Genomic DNA, 20,573 nt, shown 5'->3' with positions numbered 1-20,573 from the left:
AGTGCATATGCATGTCTGCATAATGAATGCTCATTGGGTCGGGACTCGCACAATTTCAACAAACCGGCCTTCTGTTTATCCGGATTGGTACATGATGATAGTGAACATGCACAGAATTAGTGATGGATGGTAAAAACACGCAAAACAAATGAAGCACAGAAACAGAAAAAAGGTATAATAACAATATTGTACTTCATGTGAAAAAAAAAACGAAAAGTATTCTAGTACTTTCCATATACATAATTTCGGTGTTATTACTTGGATTATTAAAAAAAAAAAAAATCCAATATTCCTGCCTGAAACGTCACGAAATCTTCCAATTCTCCCTTCCTTCCCCCTATATTTCGCTTAATCAAATCACCCTTTATCAAAAACAATAATTAGAATCTAGGCGTTTCCCAGAACCGCGAAACCCCGCCCATCTCCCCCTCCCCTCCCCCCCTCCCCCAACACCCACCAATCAGCATTAGACGAATCATTACCCGAATTAGTGAATGGCCAGCCAATACTACGTGTAATCAACTATAGTAAACAGACAGTCATAATAATCATTAGCATAATTCTTCTCATTATAATTATTACCCCCATGGTCGTCATCATCATCATTTTCATCATCATTACTATCGCTATCATTATTATCTCAGCATTAGACGGATCACTGCCCGAATTAGTGAATGGCCAGCCAATACTACGTGTAATCAACTATAGTAAACAGATAGTCATAATAATCATTATCATAATTCTTATCCTTATAATTATTATCCCCATGGTCGTCGTCATCCTCATTTTCATCATCATTATTATGGCTATCATTATTATCTCAGCATTAGACGGATCACTGCCCGAATTAGTGAATGGCCAGCCAATACTACGAGTAATCAACTATAGTAAACAGACAGTCATAATAACCATTATCATAATTCTTATCATTATAATTATTATCCCCATGGTCGTCATCATCATCATTTTCATCATCATTATTATCGCTATCATTATTATCTCAGCATTAGACGGATCACTGCCCGAATTAGTGAATGGCCAGCCAATACTACGAGTAATCAACTATAGTAAACAGACAGTCATAATAATCATTATCAGAATTCTCATCATTAAAATTATTATCCCCATGGTCGTCATCATCATCATTTTCATCATCATTATTATCGCTATCATTATTATCTCAGCACTAAACCAATCATTACCCGAATTAGTGAATGACCAGCCAATACTACGTGGAATCAACTATAGTAAACAGATAGTCATAATAATCATTATCATAATTCTCATCATTATAATTATTATCCCCATGGTCGTCATCATCATCATTTTCAACATCATTATTATCGCTATCATTATTATCTCAGCATTAGACGAATCATTACCCGAATTAGTGAATGGCCAGCCAATACTACGAGTAATCAACTTATATTAAACAGAAGTTACTACCAATTACCGATAATGGGGATTGTTTTGGTGCCGCCTACCGTGTTGGATAGCATTGTGTGCTGAAACTATAGGCTTATAGTGTAATGTGTGTGTGTGGTTTGACTCTTAGGGTTATTGCTGTGGATGTGGTCGCGTGTTGTCACCTTTCCTAATTCTTTTGATTAGGATGTCATTCTTACTAGTATTGCTGCTATTAGTGCTACTATTATGATAATTGCTTTTTATCATTCTTCAAATACTATCATTATTATCATTAACATTACTATCATTATAACTACTTTAATTATCAATATCATCATTGTTATGGTAGTCATCATAATTGTTATTATCAGTATTATCATCATTATTATCATTCTATTATCATTATCATTATAACTATCATCAATGCTTTCATTATTATCATGATCATTACTGTTATAACCATTATCATTAATATCATCATTGTCATCATTATAATTACTATTATCAATATTATTATTAACATTATTATCAATCTTATCATCATTATTACTATTATCATTATAATTACCATTACTACTACCAGTGTTATTATCATAAATATCAATACTGTTATCATAATTACTATCAATGCTGTGATCATCATTACTAATATCATTATCACCATCGCCATCATCACTATCATCATAATCATCACTATCTTAAATGCTATCATGATTAGTATTATCCTCATAATTATTATTACCACAATCAGTAATTGCATCGTCATCATTATCATAAATGCATTCAATTCCCTTCACAATTTTCTTTATTAGTAGTAGTATCATATTCACCATAATTATTACATTATGTATCATCAGTAATATTACTATTCAAAGTTACTAGAAAGACCTAAAAAGAGAGAGAGAGAGAGAGAGAGAGAGAGAGAGAGAGAGAGAGAGAGAGAGAGAGAGAGAGAGAGAGAGAGAGAGAGAGAGAGAGAGAGAGAGAGAGAGAGAGAGAGAGAGAGAGAGAGAGAGAGAGAGAGAGAGAGAGAGAGAGAGAGAGAGAGAGAGAGAGAGAGAGAGAGAGAGAGAGAGAGAGAGAGAAAGGTACACAGAGAAAGAGAAAGAACAGAAACAAATTAAAATCACGTAAACGTTCTCTACAAAAAAACAAACGTTTCTCTCACCCGAACCGACGTCCAAGGGAGTTGTTTAAGCTCCAGTAGGTAGCGCTCGCCATAAACACTATAAAGTAGACGGAGCTGGTAACAGATGGCACCATCACCCCCGCCCCCCCGATCATGGCAAGGGCCAGGTAAGTGCCTGCGGAAAGGAGGAAGGAGGGAGGGAGGATTAGTGGCGTTAAGGGAGGATGGGAGGGAGGGAAGGAAGAAGGGAGGGAGGGAGGGAGGGAGGGAGGGGGGGAGGGAGGGAGAGAGGAACGAAGGGAAGGAAGAAGGAAGGGAGATAGGGAAGGAGGTGGGAAGGAGGGATGGAAGGAGAGGGGGACGAAGGGAAAGAGGGAGGGAGAGAGAGGGAGAGAAGGAAGAGAGAGGGAGGGAGGAAGGAGAGAGAGATTATTGGAGTAAATGAACGAAGGGAGGAAAGAACAGAAGAGAGATTACTTGAGTAAAAGAAAGGAAGAAGGAATGGAGGGAGGAGGGAAAATAAGGAGGGAAGGGTCAGTGCAGTAAAAGATTTTTTTAAAAGCGCAAAAGGGAGGGAGAAAGGGAGATGAAGGAGTGGGTGGTTGAAAAAAGATGAAAAGGGAAAGAATCGTGAAGGGAGAGGAAGACTAATGAAGTAAAATAAGGGGGGAGACGGTGGGGGATATAAAAAGGAATGGAGATAGAGGTGAGATTATTGAAACAAAGTGTGGGAAAATGAGCTCTGAAGTAAAAGAAAGGAGCATAGATATGGGAATCTTTATAGGGAGGGGAGCAATAGACGAGAGAGGAAAGGCTTCTGAAATAAAGGGAGGAAAATGGAGGCGAGGGAATGAAGGGAGGAGATGGAGGCAATTAGATGAGGGGAAGAGGAAGGAAGAGGCTATAAAAAGAAGAAAGGAAACCAAGGAAAGGCAGTGAGGATCATTGAATAAAAAGAGGAAGAGAGGGAAGGAGAAAGGGAAGGGAGGGAAGAAAGGAAGAGAGAGAGAACGATAATGGATGATGGGGAAGGGGGACGTTGGTGGGACAGATTGGTGAAATATGACATAGGAAAAATAGTAAGGACTATGTAATACAACAAAAATAAATATGTGTCAAAGCAACCGTACAATAATAATCTGTGAAACATATATATCATCCACAACACATTCAACAAAACCTCTTAATCACATAAAAACATACCTTATTTCACTACAAAAAAAACAGTACCTTCCTCATTTCTCACCCAAACCCCAAAGAATACCTCCCTGACACCCCTTCCCCTCCTCTACCCCACCACGTACCCACAGCATTGAGGATCCAAAGAATACCCCCCTGACACCCCTTCCCCCCCCCCTCCTCCTCTCCCCTGCCCTACCACGTACCCACAGCATTGAGGATCCAAAGAATACCCCCCCTGACACCCCCCTTCCTCCCCTCCTTCTCTCCCCTACCCCACCACGTACCCACAGCATTGAGGATCCAAAGAATACCCCCCTGCCCTGCCCTGCCCTGCCCTCCCCTCCCCTCCCCTCCTCCTCTCCCCTACCCCACCACGTACCCACAGCATTGAGGATCCGCAGCCCCAAGTTCTTCTGGGTGTTGGACGCGTTGTGGGCGGGCAGGTGGAAATCCGGGCTCGCGTGGGCGGTGAGCTTGAGGCAGGCGAAGTACACGGTGGGGGAGAAGACCAGCAGGATGCACTCGGGGAGGAGCCACCTCGTGCCGTCCACTTCGCTGATGCCGTCGAGCCGCACGAAGCCCAGGTGCCGCATGAGCTCCTCCAGGAAACTGCCTGGAGGGGGGGAGGGGGGGTTGGAGGGGGAGTTTTGGGGTGAGAGTCAACATCATTATGGTTATCGTTATGGTCAGTGTTATCATCATTATTATTGTACTGGTTTTCGGGTGAGAGTCATCATTATGATTATCATTATGGTCAATGTTTAGCATCATTATTGTTGTCTTGGTCATCTTCATTATCATTGTCTTGGTTATCATCATTATCATCGCCTAGATCATCATTATCATTTTCGTCATAGTCATCATCATTATTGCCATGTTCATCATCTTTATGATCAATTTCATCCTCATCAATATTGCCATGGTTCTCATCATTACGATCTTTTCTATCATTATCATCCCCATAGTTATAATAATCATTTTCATAATTCTTATCATTATAATTATTATCCCATGGTCGTCATCATCATCATTTTCATCATCATTATCATCGCTAAAATCCTATTTTCACTGGGATGATTTTAGTCATTCCTGTCATCATAAAAAAAATAATAATTCAGTCATTCGTAAACAACAGATCTCTCAAATTAATTCAAGAATAAGAGAACATACAATTGGATTAATTCATGGGCGACAACAACAAATTAAACATATTTCCTATATTACATCACAACTGCACTCTATTCCAGCCGAAAACAGTTTTGTCCCAGAGATTTATAGTGAAAAGTGGCGAGCAAAGTCCGCAGAGTTTTTACCGAGCGACTTCTGCTAACGAGTTTGTAAACAATTGAGCGAAGTTTAAAGAACACGAAATCTACTCCATCGTGAATTTCTTTTCAGTCTCCTTTCCTTTCTTCTTAACCTGCTCGAGTTTTATATATTTATCATATATTCCTTTTATTTTCTACATAGAATTTATTTTCAGTCTCCTTTCCTTTCTTCTTAACCTGCTCGAGTTTTATATATTTATCATATATTCCTTTTATTTTCTACATAGAATTTATTTTCAGAATCCTTTCCTTTCTTCTTAACCTGCTCGAATTTTATAAATTTTTCAATATATTCCTTTTATTTTCTATATATTTCTTTTAAATACTTTATATCTCATTTTTTACATATTTTTTACATAATTACATTTATATTACTTACATTCCTCCAAGAAATAGGCGTAGGGAGGCAGGCTCAGCAGGACGATCTGGAAGGTGAACTGCAGAAGGAAGTTGACCACGCTTATCCCCGCCACTGCTTTCAGGTAGCGCCCGGTGTGACCTGGTGGGGGAGAGAGGGAGGGGGTGAGAAAGGGGGTGGTAAGTAGGGGGAGGTGGGGGGAGATGGGGTGAGTTAGGGGGTGGTGAGTAGGGGGGAGGTGGGGGAGACGGGAGTGTGTGAGTAGGGGAGACGGGAGAGGGAGAAAGGGGGATGAGTAGGGGGGGAGGGACGGGAAAAGGAGGGAGGTGAGTGAGTGGGGAGAGGTGGAGGAGACGGGAGAGGTAGGGGGTTGAGGTGGGGAGACGGGGTGAGGGAGAGAGGGGGGTCAGTGTGGGGGAGGGGGTGGGGACGGGAGAGAGGGGGGTCAGTGTGGGGGAGGGGGTGGAGACGGGAGGAGGAGAGAGGGGGGGAGATGGAGGAGACGGGAGAGGGAGAGAGAGTGGAGATGAGTAGGGGGTGGGGGTGGAGGTGGGGGAGACGGGAGAGGGAGAGAAAGGGAGTGAACGAGGGGAAGAGAAGGGGTGGGGTGGGGGGAAGTGGGGGAGACGGGAGAGAGAGGTAGGTGAGTGGTGGGGGGGGGGGGGAGACGGGAGCGGGATGAGTGTTGAGTTGGGTGGATATGAGTAGATATTTGGATAGCATGATTGTAAGGGAAGGTGTGGGTGGGTGTAATGATGGAGAGGGAGAGGGGGAGGGTGGGGTGGGATGGGGAAGTGTGGGGGATGGTAATGATGATGTTGATAACAATGATTGCTTAGATAAGATGATAATGATGATAGAAGTAATAACAATAATAAAGACAGTATTAATCATGATAATACAAAATAGCAATAATGATGAAAGGAATGCAAGTAATCAAAATACAGAAGTTATAACAATAACACAAACAATAACAAACTGAAACAAGAAAACCAATATCAAAAACAATAACAGGTCAACAAGAAAACCAATAACAAATTCAATAACAAAGACAGTAACAACAACAGCAAGAAAAACAACAAAAACAATAACAACAAAAAACAACCAACTCACAAAAAAATAAAACATCCAAATGACATCAGAATCTCAGAACAGTAAAGCTGACTCACCCAAGGCAAGATCCACGACTCACTCATGAATAAAACGAAGGAGAGTAAAGCGCTATTACTATTGAAATCAGCGCTAATGGGTCGAAATTCCCCCCCTGACTCACCCACGACCCACGCCCCTCACTCATCGCTGACTCAGTCTTTTGCTTCGTTCTTTCTTGCTTCGTTTACCTTTTTTATTCGTCACTGCTCCAGTTCTTCCTCCTCCCTTGCTTGCTTCTATTATTTACTTCGTTCTTGCTTCGTTTACCTTTTTATTCGCCAGTGCTTCAGTTCTTCCTCCTCCCTTACCCTCTTTTTAGTCATGCTTGCTTCTACTATTTACTTCGTCCTTGCTTCATTTACCTTTTTATTCGTCATTGCTTCAGTTCTCTTCCTCCTCCCTTGCCCTCTTTTACTCATGCTTGCTTCTACTATTTACTTCGTTCTTGGTATATTTCTTATATTCGTCATTACTTCAGTTATTCCTCCTCCCTTACCCTCATTTTACTCATGCTTGCTTCTACTATTTACTTCGTTCTTGCTTCATTTACCTTTTTATTCGTCACTGCTTCAATTCTTCCTCCCCCCTTGCCCTCTTTTTACTCATGCTTGCTTCTATTATTTACTTCGTCCTTGCTTCATTTAACTTTTATTCGTCCTTGCTTCAGTTCTTCCTCCTCCCTTATCCACTTTTTACTCATGCTTGCTTCTACTATTTACTTCGTCCTTGCTTCATTTACCTTTTTATTCGTCATTGCTTCAATTCTTCCTCCTCCCTTACCCTCTTTTTACTCATGCTTGCTTCTACTATTTACTTCGTTCTTGCTTCATTTACCTTTTTATTCGTCACTGCTTCAATTCTTCCTCCCCCCTTGCCCTCTTTTTACTCATGCTTGCTTCTATTATTTACTTCGTCCTTGCTTCATTTAACTTTTATTCGTCCTTGCTTCAGTTCTTCCTCCTCCCTTATCCACTTTTTACTCATGCTTGCTTCTACTATTTACTTCGTCCTTGCTTCATTTACCTTTTTATTCGTCATTGCTTCAGTTCTTCCTCCTCCCTTGCCCTCTTTTTACTCATGCTTGCTTCTACTATTTACTTCGTTCTTGGTTTATTTCTTATATTCATCCTTGCTTCAATCACTTGATTCGATCTTGTTTCATTTTCTTGCTTCAGTCTACTTTGCTTCAATTCCTTCATTCGTTCTCGTTTAAACATTTTTTCAGTTATCTTTTATTGATTGATCTATGTCTTTATTCCATATGTTTCATTTCCTCTTGCTTCATGTCTTTTGTTAACCCATGCTTCACTTCTTGCCTCACCTCTGTGGATTATCGTCTGCTCAGCTCTTTAACTCACTCTTGCTTCATCTCTCACTCAACTCACTCAACTATCCTGAATTCTTTATTTATTTCACTCACCATGGCTTCGCTTATCTTATCTTTATCTTCACTTTACTTATCCTCACCTCATTCTCTTAACTCACTCTTACCTCATACCTTTCACTCATCCTTTTATCATTTTATATATTACTCATTCTGTACTCACTTCTCTGACTCAACCTTATTCCTAACACATTAATCTCTTATTCTTATTAATTCACTGATTCATCTGTCCTTGCCCTCACCGGTCACACGCATCTTAGCCTCATTCATTTTCACTTCACTTTCATGAGTCATCCTTACCTCATCTCTTACTCACTCTTACCTCACCAGTCCCATCCTTGTTTCACCTTCCAGACTCATCTTTACCTCACTGATATTTACCTTACCTGTCTCATTAACTTTACCTCACTTCCTCATACTTACTTCACTTGTCTCACTCACTCTTAACTCACCTTGATGAATCTTTACCACCTTCTTGAGTCATTTATATCTCATCTTTCAGATTCATCCTTACTTTACTTGTTTCACTCACCCATACATCACTACCCTCATAACCTTTCCTCTACCTTCCCCTCTCCTCCTTACTTCACCTTCATTCATGCTTACCTCACCATCTGACTCATCTTTACCTCCCAATCTGACTCATTTTCCTCACACTCACCTCCTTGACTCATCTATACCTCAACCTTTTTGCCTCATTTTCCTCACCCCCACCTTCTTGACTCATCTGTACCTCCCTATCTGACTCATTTCCCTCACCCCAACCTTCCTGACTCATCTGTACCTCTCTATCTGACTCATTTTCCTCACCCCACCTTCCTGACTCATCTGTCCCCTCAACCTTGACTCATTTCCTCACCCCGTCTTCTTAACTCACCTGTACCTCAACCTTCTTGACTCATTTCCCTCACCCCAACCTTCTTGCCTCATTTCCCTCACTCCAACATTCTTTCCTCATCTGTACTTCCCTATCTGACTCATTTCCCTCACCCCAACCTTCTGTCCTCATTTCCCCCACCCCAACCTTCCTGCTTCATCTTCCCCACCCCTTCTTTCCTCATTTCCCTCACCCCAACATTCTTGCCTCATTTCCATCACCCCAACCTTCCTGCTTCATCTTCCCCACCCCTTCTTTCCTCATTACCCTGACCCCACCTTTCTTTCCTCATTTCCCTCACCCCCACCTTTATGCCTCATTTTCCTCACCTCTCATGGTGTGTATGGTGGGCGCGGGGAGCAGCGGAATGGCCAGCACCAACAGCAGGTAGGCCAGGGACATGAGGCTGAAGCGAAGGGCAGCACCTGTAATAAAGAGAAAAGAATGAGTAAGGAACAGCATGGCTATGTTGCATGTTTTTGTATGTTTGTGGTTATGTAGGTTGATTTCGTGTGTGTAAGAGCGAGAAAATATTTGCTTCTGTGTGACAATGATCTTAAAAAAGTGATGCTTATGTAGTATGTGTGGTTATGTAGGTCTATTTTGTGTGTGTAAGAGCGAGAAAATATGTGCTTATGTGTGACAATGATCTCAAAAAAGTGATGTGTGATGGTGGAATGTGACTATGTTGCATATGTGGTTATGTAGGTTGATTTCGTGTGTATAAGAGCGAGAAAGTATGAGCTTATGTGTGACACTGATCTCAAAAAAGAGATGTGTGATGGTGGAATGTGATTATGTAGTATGTGTGGTTATGTAGGTCCATTTTGTGTGTGTAAGAGCGAGAAAATATGAGCTTATGTGTAGCAATGATTTAAAAAAAAAGTGATGTGTGAAATGTGACTATGTTGCATATGTGTTTGTTTAGGTCTATTTTGCGTGTCTAAGAGCGAGAAAATATGTGCGTATGTTGTATCTGTGTGGTTATGTAGGTGTATTTCATGTGTGCGAGAGTGAGAGTATGTGTGCGTGTGTGTGATGGTCGAAATGTGCTTATGTTGCATATGTGGTTATTTAGGTCTATTTCGTGTGTGTAAGAGCGAGTGTGTGTGTGCGTATGTGATGGTGGAATGTGACTGTTGTATGTGCGGTTATGTAGGTCTATTTCATGTGTAGAAGAGCGAGTATATGTGTGTATACGTAATGCTGAACTGTTACTATATTGGATACGTGGTTATGTAGGTTTATTTCATGTGTACAAGAGCGAGAGTGTGTGCGTGTACGTAATGATGAAATGTTACTATATTGCATATGTGGTTATGTAGGCCTATCTCGTGTGCACAAGAGCGAGACTATACCTATGTACGTGTAAGAGTGAAATGTTGATGTGCGTATAATCTAACTATGTTTTGATAAGTCATAAAAAATAAAATGTTTTAAAAATGTGTTGGACTCTGAAAATATCAACAGTTCATTCATTTTTGTTTAAAAAATGATTTGTGCTACAGATTCATGCACGTTAATGAACAGGTAATAGATAGATAAGGGAATATACATAAATATGTGTTCTCATTTCTTCTTGCATTTTTTTATGTATGTCTCTGGGTAGGATTTCACAATGTAAGTCTTAAAAATGAACATTGTGATAAAGAAATGCAATATTCTCTCTTAGATTAATCAAATCCTAAGCTAAACTCAACATTACACCCTCTCTTTACCTACTAAAAAATATCAGTAATTATGATGAACAAGATAAAATTAAACATAAGACCGAAGCGAGACCGTTACCCCCCCCCCCAAAAAAAAAAAAAAAAATCCCCAGCATTTTTCCGTTATTTTTGACAAAAGTAATCGACCCATCCCTTCTTTCTAGATTTTCTTCTCTTACGCTTTACTTTCACTTTTAATTCCCTTCCCAATCTATTCCTTGACACAGCCAGAACCATCTCCTTCGCCTAATTCCATAACTGTATCCTCACCCCCCCAAAAAAATTAAAAAAAATAAATAAAATAAAACACAATCTAGATACTGCGGCTGGCCAATCGTGGCGTATAATTTCCCCCCCACAAATTTTCTCAATCTTTTCTACTCTCTGTGTGCAGGATGAAGCCGCGATTCCGATTCTTTTACCACAATTCATTACAAACGGATTCCATAATCATGTCAATTCTTCTATCACGCAGTACAATAAATAATATCATAGCAAAATACGATTTTTTTATACCAACATTTAACATATTTTTGTTCCGGGCGAAGTAACGTTTCCTTCTGATGAAAAACTGCGAGGACAAAATTATTTATTTCTTTCCCCCATTTAACTGTTAACATTCAAACAAATAAACCATTCATTTATAGCTATCATAATTTACTCTGAATAATCATAATCTAAGTTTGGTAAATAAACCATTCATTTATAGTTATCATCATTTACTCTGAATAATCATAATCTAAGTTTGGTAAATAAACCATTCATTTATAGTTATCATCATTTACTCTGAATAATCATAATCTAAGTTTGGTTCCCCTGATCCGCTTCTAAACAAAATAGGAAAAACGTAAATAAATGTTTGCTGGTGTCCATACATCTTTACAATCATAACCAGTGCATCTTTTAAATGTTGATTCAATATAGATTTCAATAGACGTGTGTATTTAGAGTTAAAATAACTTTTACACTTTTGTGTCAGTTTGAGATATAAGTAATTATCTTAATGGTAGCCTATGTCTGATAAACAATGACAGTTTCGCAACTATTTTCTTTGTTAAACCTGAAAGTCATTTTTTCCGGACTTGATATCAATTATTCATTGTTTATTATCAAATTGATTCATTATGGTTAGTCATATCATCTAAAATTATCATGGTTAGTAAACAAAATATCACAACACATATAGTTTCAAACATATAAGCTAGATGTACACAAGTGATTTATATATTAACATATTAACATTTAACATCAATTCTATCACACGTACATACGACCTTCAACCTAAAAGACACGAACTACCCCATTAACATGAACAACCATTACCACATTCTCCATTTAATTTAGTCTCCCCTCCCCGATCCCGTTTTCTGTTGATCATATCAAAAATGGCGGGGGGGGGGGGGGAATTTCCTAATGGCGGGTTTAGTCTAAGTGCACCTTGATGTGGCTAAATGATGAATGGCACCGCTCTGGGACCTGCTAGGCTGATTATTGACTGCGGTACATCTATTAGGTCTGATCAAGGTGCCTTTTACGAAAATTGTGATGCATGGGGCGGGTTTTTGAGAAAATGGTGGGTCATTTGTTTTGACTTGATTGTTCCGGTTCTAATTCGTGTTGTTGTTGTTGTTTTGTTTTTGTCTGGTGTCCTTGGTTTTATTCTCTCTCTCTCTCATTCTTTTCGTTCTCGCTCTTCTCTCTTTCTCTCATTCTTCTCTCTCTCTCTCTCTCTCTCTCTCTCTCTCTCTCTCTCTCTCTCTCTCTCTCTCTCTCTCTCTGTCTCTCTCTCTGTCTCTCTCTCTCTCTCTCTCTGTCTCTCTCTCTCCCTCCCTCACTACCATTCTCCCTCCCTCACTCCCATTCTCCCTCCCTCTCCCCCCCACTCTCCCTCCCTCCTCCCCCCTTAACCCATCCTTCTCCCTCCCTCTCCCCCCTCACCCCTCCTCCTCCCTCCCTCTCCCCCCCTCACCCCTCCTCCTCCCTCCCTCTCCCCCCCTTCCTCATCTTTCCCTCACCCTTCCTCCCTCCCTCCTCACCCCCTCTCCCTTTCCCCACCATCCCTCCTCCCTCTCCCTCACCCCCTCCTCCCTCACCCTTCCCTCCACGCCCTTCATCATTAAGCGTCTATTCACGTGACACCATAACACCATTGTTCGCGCCGACTATGGTGACTCGGCGTCTGCAGTATGTTATGTTGGAATATAAGAAGCCATTTTAAGAATGATTTATTTCTTGTCGTTTTAATCAGTATCATTATGATGGTGATGGTGATGGTGGTTGCAGTGATGGTGACGATGATCTTATTTTTATCATTATCATTTCTATTATCACTATTGCAATTACTGTTATCATTATTACTATTACTATTATCACTATTATCATTATTACTATTACTATTATCACTATCATTGTTACTATTAGTATCAGAGCATTTACCATTATTACTATTACTTTTATCATTTTTCTAATCATCACTGTTATTATTGTCACCATTATTATCATTATTAATATCATTATTACAATTTTCATCGCGATCTTTATTGCTATTATCAGTACCATCATCGATATCATTAAACAAATTATTATTATCATTATCATTATCATTATCATTATTATTATCACTATTACTATTACTATTATTATTATTATTATCATTATTATTACTGTTATTATTATTATCATTATTATTATTATTATCATTATCACCATCATTATTACCATGATCACCCTTGTTAATGTCAATATTGTCACCATTTCCATTCTCATCACTATTCGTGGCTTTTAATCATCATTATTTAGTACATATACTTCATATTTCCAAAAGATTTAAAGAAACTAGAAAGCATAGCCCCAAATTTTTAAAAAATGAATTAAAATGAATATCTTCACAATACTTATATATCCGCTTTTGAAATATATCTTCGTCAGAAATACACTTAAAGTGTTATAAGCAGGGGAGCGCTTGGCAAGAATTCTTGCCAAGCGCTGTACCGTTCCCTGCTTAGAACGCTTTCCAAGGCAGGCAAGCCCTCTACAGTGATGCCAGACATGTGGAAATGTCTTCTTATAAAGTACAAATCATAACAGTCCTTGATGAGCATAGAAATATCAAAATAACACACGAAATATACATATTTGGGTTTTAAAAGCAATGTTGCCACCAACAATCTCGGAAAGAGATAACTTTCACAAGCCCCTGCTTAAAACGCTTTTATTCTGATCCACATCGTTCCTGCATAGGCCCACTCAAAGCCCCTACGTAGGCCTAGCCGCGGCAATTTGCATATTCACACACAATATGGAGGTTTTGCGTGGAATCCTTAATTAGTATCACGTGATCCGGTGGTCGGATGATTCGTGTGTAAGTTGTTATTTGTTTCCTTATCATACCGCTAATTATCTTTGTTTCTTTCTTTCTTATTCTCCGTTACTCTTTCGTTTTTTATGTTGAGAATTGTGGTAATGATGATAATAACGATCGTGATGATGACAATGTGATAATGGTCATGTTAGCATTGGTATTATTAATAGTCATAATGATAGCTTTGACGATAATAACAATAATTATGAGAGAAAACAATAATGAGGATCATGAAATAATGATAATTATAATAATAAGGATAATAGTAACAATAATAGTAATAATAATAATAAGAGTAATAATAACAATAATAATAGTAACTATGATAAAAAATAATAAATATAATGATAATGACAATAACCGTAGTAATAAAAATATCAGTAGTAATAGTCATAATAAAAAAGGAAACGATTAAAGATAAGAATAAGGAGAAAGAGAACATGACAAGTAATAGCAGCAACAGTAATACTAGTATTAATCATGGTACAAATTAATCTACCTTGATATTAAAAGTAATGATACTAAATAGTTTCTTCCTTGCAAATACAGTCGACATTGCTTTATCATAGAAATTTCAGAAGAATCGAGGTTATTGTTATTAAAATGTTGTAGTTTCCAGTGTTATTATTGTGTTATTGTTGTAAAATGGTCTTATTGGTCGAACTATCGTTAATTATAACAACCACTTCTCTCATTACGACTTGTGTTTAAAACTATCAACAGTAACACTTTATATTATTGTTAAGGCCGACGTCTATAATAAAAACAGTATCAATTATCATTATTGTTATTATCATTTTTATTACCATTATCATTATCATTATTATCATCATTAGAAAAGAAATAGCAACGGTAACAACAGAAATAAGTAGGAAATGAAAGACAGCAGAAATACGTAAGAATCTAAAAAAACAACAGAAAGAAAAAAAAATAACGACATAAACAAGAAAATACCAACAGTAACAACAGGAAGTGATTAAGAAAGTAATTACAACAGAAATGCACGACAGTATTAATGGTCATAGGTAATTAAATCCGACTAATTGTTCTTCTCTTCCTAATAGTAATGAGAGGTCAGTGAAGAAGCCCCGCCCACCTAAGGACAAGCGAACCGCCCCTTTTGGCCCTATCTTGGGGGGGGGGGTGATAGTCATTCCCTCTAACTCTCTGTCTTTCTTTCATTCTGTTTTTCCTGTCTGTAATTTACTTTGTCTGTGTGTCTCTTTTTCTGTTTCCATTTCTCATTCTCTCATTTCTCTCTCTCTCTCTCTCTCCCTCCCTCTCTCTCTCTCTTTCTCCCTCCCTCTCTCTTTCTCCCTCCCTCTCTCTCTTTCTCCCTCCCTCTCTCTCTCTCTCTACCTCCCTCTTTCTCTCCCTCCCTCCCTCTTTCTCTCTCTTTCTCCCTCTTTCTCTCTCTCCCTCCCTCTTTCTCTCTCTCCCTCCCTCTTTCTCTCTCTCCCTCCCTCTTTCTCTCTCTCCCTCCCTCCCTCTCTCTCTCTCTCTCACTCCCTCACTCTCTCTCGCTCCCTCCCTCTCTCTCTCTCTCTCCCTCCCTCTCTCTCTCTCTCCCTCCCTCTCTCTCTCTCTCCCTTCCTCTTTCTCTCTCTCCCTCCCTCTTTCTCTCTCTCCCTCCCTCTTTCTCTCTCTCCCTCCCTCCCTCTCTCTCTCTCTCTCTCTCTCTCCCTCCCTCTCTCTCCCTCCCCTCCCTCCCTCCCTACGCTGTGTAGTATAAGGGTAACGAGCTGGTCTAGCAACCTTGCTGACCGGCGTTCGATCCCGCGCGCTGCCAGTGGATGGTCACCCCGGCCATTCCTTGCACACAGGGGGAGATTTAGAAGGCAAAGTAAAACAGACAGTATGTCACAGCAAAGAATATCCGTTGTAACAGATGGAATTGAAACTAAGTCTTTAAATCTTTAATGTCTGTCTGCCTGTCTGTCTGTCTGTCTCTGTCTCTCTTTTCTTCTTCCCTCTCCATCTCTCTTCTACCCTCTCCATCTCTCTCCTTCCCTCTCCATCTCTCTTCTTCCCTCCCCATCTCTCTCCCTCTCCCTCTATTTTTCTCTTCCCCTCTCCCACCCCCTCTTTCTCTTTCACTCTCATTTCCTATCTTTCTCCCCTTCTCCATCCCCTATCTTCCTCCTCCTTTTATGGAGGATTTGGGTCTCGCTTGACCTACTTTCTCCCTCCTTCGGGTTTTGGGTCTTCGTCTATTTTCTTCATTCTTTTGTTTATTTTTCTTCCTTTTCTGTCTTGTCTGTTATTTCTTTTTTTTCTGGTTCTGGTTTCTGCTTCTTCTTTTATTATTTTTATTTCACTTTTTTCTTCTTCCTCTCGTTTTGTTTCTCTCTTTCTCCTTCTTCCTCTCTCTTTTCTCCTTCTTTCCCCTCCTTCCTCTCTCTTTCTGCTTCCTCGCTCTCTCTCTTCCTCTTTCTTTCACCTTCTCTCTTCCTATATCTTTCTGCTTCTTTCTCTCTCTTCCTATCTATTTCCTACCTCTCTGTCTTTCCTCTCTACCCCTTCTCTCTCTTGTTCCCTCTTCCACCTTTTCATCTCTTTCTCTTTTTCCTTGCTAGCTTTCCCCTTCTATCTCCCTTTTACTCCTTCCTTTCTCTTTCCATTTTACTCCTTCCTTTCTCTTTCTCCTTCTTTCCTCTCGCGTTCTCCCTATCTCACCCTTCTTCCTTTCTTTCTCCTTTTTTTCTTCCTCTCTTTCTTTTCTCCATCTTCTATCATCTCTTTCTCCTTTTCCTTCTTCCTTCCTCTCTCTCTTTCTCCATCATCCTTCCCCTTTCTCCTTCTCCTTATTCCTTCCGCTTTCACCCTCTCTCTCTCGTTATCCATATTCCTTCCCTTTCCTTCCTCTCTCTACTCCTTTTTCCATCTTCCTTCCCTTTCCTTCCTTCCTTTACTCCTTCTTCCACCATCCTCCCCTTTATCTCTCTCCTTTTTTCCTTACCCTCTTTCTCCCATTCTCTCCCCTCCCCCTCCCCCCCCTCCTCCCCTAACTCCGCCCCTCCCCCAGACCCCTCTTCCCCAACCCTCCCCCCTCTCCGCTCCCACCCGCTCCGCCCCCTCCCCTTCCCCCCTCTCTCCCAGACCCCCTTCCCCTCCCCCTCTGCACCCCGCCCCGCCCCGACCATTAGGGCGAGGGGCGCAATTCACGGCTCTGCTAACGAGGTTTAACGAGCTCCCTTAAGGTCGAGTGTCCCCTCTGATAGCCTCTAAGTAGCCCCCGTGAATAGCCCTGAGATAGCCCTAGCCCCAACCCCCCACCCCCTTCTTCCCTCCTTATTGTATAACCTTTTGGTGTGGTATTTAGTAACCTGTGCTACAGGGGGGGGGGGGGGTAGTCTGAGTCACTAGTGTAGTCTCTCTTTGGTATGGGGTTTGGTAGGTTTTCTGTAGCCCTTGGTAGTCTAGTCTCTTTTTTGGTATGAGATTGGTAGGCTTTTTGTAGTCTTGAGTTACGTCTAGTCTCTTTTATATGTGTTCAGTAGGCTTTCTGTAGCCCTGGGGTAGTCTGAGGTTATGTCTAGTCTCTTTTTGGGTATGGGTTTGGTAGTCTTTATGTAGTCTTGGGTAGTCTGAGGTATGTCTAGTCTCTTTTATATGTGTTTGGTAGGCTTTCTGTAGCCCTGGGGTAGTCTCAGTCACGTTTAGTCTCTCTTTCATATGGTTTTCTACAGAAAAATAGAATCGTAAGAATTGAAAGAGAAAAAAACACAAGAGAGGGGGAAAGAGTGAGGTGAGGGAGGGAAGAGAGAAGAAGAGAGAGAGTTAAATAAGCAGAGAGAAAAGAGAGAAAAAGAAGAGAGAGAGAGAGAGAGAGAGAAAGACAGAGGGAGAGAGAGAGAGAGAGAGAGAGAGAGAGAGAGAGAGAGAGAGAGAGAGAGAGAGAGAGAGAGAGAGGGAGAGAGGGAGGAATATATATATATAGGAGAGGAGAGGGAGAGGGAGAGGAGAGAGAGAGAGAGAGAGAGAGAGAGAGAGAGAGAGAGAGAGAGAGAGAAAAAGAGAAAGAAAGAGAAGAGAAAGAGAAAGAAAGAGAAAGAAAGAAAGAGAGAAAGAGAGAGAGAAAGATATATATAAAGAGAGAGAAAGAGAGATAGATGTAGAGAGTAGAGAGAGAGAGAGAGAGGGAGAGAGGGAGAGAGAGAGAGAGAGAGAGAGAGAGAGAGAGAGAGAAAGAGAGAGAAAGAGAAAGAGAGAGAGAGAGAGAGAGAGAGAGAGAGAGAGAGAGAGAGAGAGAGAGAGAGAGATCGTTAAACAAAATACGTAAAACAAATGTGAAATAAACATACAACCAACAGCTGAAAGATAAAGATAAATATTACCAAAACACAACATGCATATATGAAAAAAAAAACGCAAAACTGATGTTGATAATGGCAATAATAACCCAAAAATGAGATAATTTCCGAAAACAATATAGAGATACTTGCTATACCTAAACAAACTTTTCAAAATACACTTCATGCATATATGAAAAAAAAAATCGCAAAACTAGTGTCGATAATGGCAATAATAACCAAAAAAATTGATAATTTCCCAAAACAATATAAAGATTCTTGCTACATCTAAACAAACTTTTCAAAATACACTTCATGCATATATGAAAAAAACCCGCAAAACTAGTGTTGATAATGGCAATAATAACCAAAAAAAAATAGATAATTTCCGAAGACAGTATAAAAATTCTTGCTATACCTAAACACACTTTTCAAAATACACTTCATGCATATATGAAAAAAACCCGCAAAACTAGTATTGATAATGGCAATAATAAACCAAAAAAAAAGATGATTTCCGAAAACAATATAAAGATACTTTCTATACCTAAACAAACTTTGCAAAATACACTTCATGCATATATGAAAAAAAAACGCAAAACTAGTGTTGATAACGGCAATAATAAACCAAAAAAAAAATAGATAATTTCCGAAAACAATATAAAGATACTTGCCACATCTAAACAAACTTTTCAAAATACACTTCATGCATATATGAAAAAAAACCGCAAAACTAGTGTTGATAATGGCGATAATAACCCAAAAATTTGATAATTTCCCAAAACAATATAAATATACTTGCTACATCTAAACACACTTTTCAAAATACACTTCATGCATATATGAAAAAAATCGCAAAACTAGTGTCGATAATGGCGATAATAACCAAAAAAATTGATAATTTCCGAAGACAATATAAAGATACTTGTTACATCTAAACAAAACTTGCAAAATACACTTCATGCATATATGAAAAAAAACGCAAAACTAGTGTTGATAATGGCGATAATAACCCAAAAATGAGATAATTTCCGAAGACAATATAAAGATACTTGCTACATCTAAACAAACTTTTCAAAATACACTTCATGCATATATGAAAAAAACAACGCAAAACTGATGTTGATAAAGGCAATAATAACCCAAAAATAAGATAATTTCCGAAGACAATATAAAGATTCTTGCCACATCTAAACAAACTTTGCAAAATACACTTCATGCATATATGAAACCCCCCGCAAAACTAGTGTTGATAATGGCAATAATAAACCAAAAAAAAATAGATAATTTCCGAAAACAATATAAAGATACTTGCTATACCTAAACAAACTTTTCAAAATACACTTCATGCATATATGAAAAAAAAAACGCAAAACTGATGTTGATAATGGCAATAATAAACCAAAAAAAAAGATGGTTTCCGAAAACAATATAAAGATTCTTGCTACATCTAAACAAACTTTTCAAAATACACTTCATGCATATATGAAACCCCCCCGCAAAACTAGTGTCGATAATGGCGATAATAACCCAAAAATTTGATAATTTCCCAAAACAATATAAATATACTTGCTACATCTAAACAAACTTTTCAAAATACACTTCATGCATATATGAAAAAAAAACCGCAAAACTAGTGTTGATAAAGGCAATAATAACCAAAAAATTAGATAACTTCCGAAGCCAATATAAAGATTCTTGCTACATCTAAACAAACTTTGCAAAATACACTTCATGCATATATGAAACCCCCCCGCAAAACTAGTGTCGATAATGGCGATAATAACCAAAAAATTTGATAATTTCCAAAGACAATATAAATATTGTTGCTATATCTAAACAAAACTTGCAAAATACACTGCCTGCCTGACCTCACGTCTCCTCCGTGGCGTTACGAAGCTGGAATTTCTGAGACCGAAATGAAACAGCTTTTCAAACGAATAGATTTTTTTCCCTCCCTTACGAAACTCGCAGCTGTAATGACGTCATCTGCATACGGGTTAGGGCGCCAGGTAAAAAAAAATAATAAAAAAAAAAAATAAATAAATAAATAAATAAATAAATAAAAATCCGAGTTTAATTTATTTTCTACGTTTTTCGTTCTCGTGTCTTTAAAATCTCCTATATTCAGAGAGATGTTCATGTGGTTCAACTAATTGTGATTTGATTTCCATCCTGATAAAACTGGCAGCTGTAATGACGTCATTTGCATACGGTATTAGAAAGGCAAAAATAATAAAAAAATAATAATAATAAACAAATAAAACTGAGCTTAATTTTTTGGTCTACGTTTTCTGCTGTGCCCTGTGAGAGATATTCATATGTGTGTGTGTGTTATCATGTGTAATTGTGTGTGTAGTTATTGTGTATGTGTCAGTGTATTTGTGTGTGTGT

General features: G+C 39.1%; 1 protein-coding gene across 1 annotated transcript in view; it reads right to left on the bottom strand.

The window, feature by feature from the left end:
- Nucleotides 1–20,573, bottom strand: part of Piezo (piezo type mechanosensitive ion channel component) — a 156,515-nt gene that overhangs the window by 110,702 nt on the left and 25,240 nt on the right. The window contains exons 3-6 of the mRNA XM_070116361.1: nt 9,147–9,242; nt 5,426–5,545; nt 4,098–4,331; nt 2,576–2,711 (exon numbers count right to left, since the gene is read on the bottom strand). Coding sequence (XP_069972462.1) covers nt 2,576–2,711; nt 4,098–4,331; nt 5,426–5,545; nt 9,147–9,242 — 586 coding nt within the window. The remainder of the gene's footprint in view (nt 1–2,575; nt 2,712–4,097; nt 4,332–5,425; nt 5,546–9,146; nt 9,243–20,573) is intronic.

This window comes from Penaeus vannamei, chromosome 39 (genome assembly GCF_042767895.1).
Source record: "Penaeus vannamei isolate JL-2024 chromosome 39, ASM4276789v1, whole genome shotgun sequence".
In the NCBI taxonomy this organism is placed as follows: Eukaryota; Metazoa; Arthropoda; class Malacostraca; order Decapoda; family Penaeidae; genus Penaeus; species Penaeus vannamei.
The sequence above is the reverse complement of the archived record's forward strand: the minus strand, read 5'-3'. Positions and strand labels throughout refer to the sequence as shown.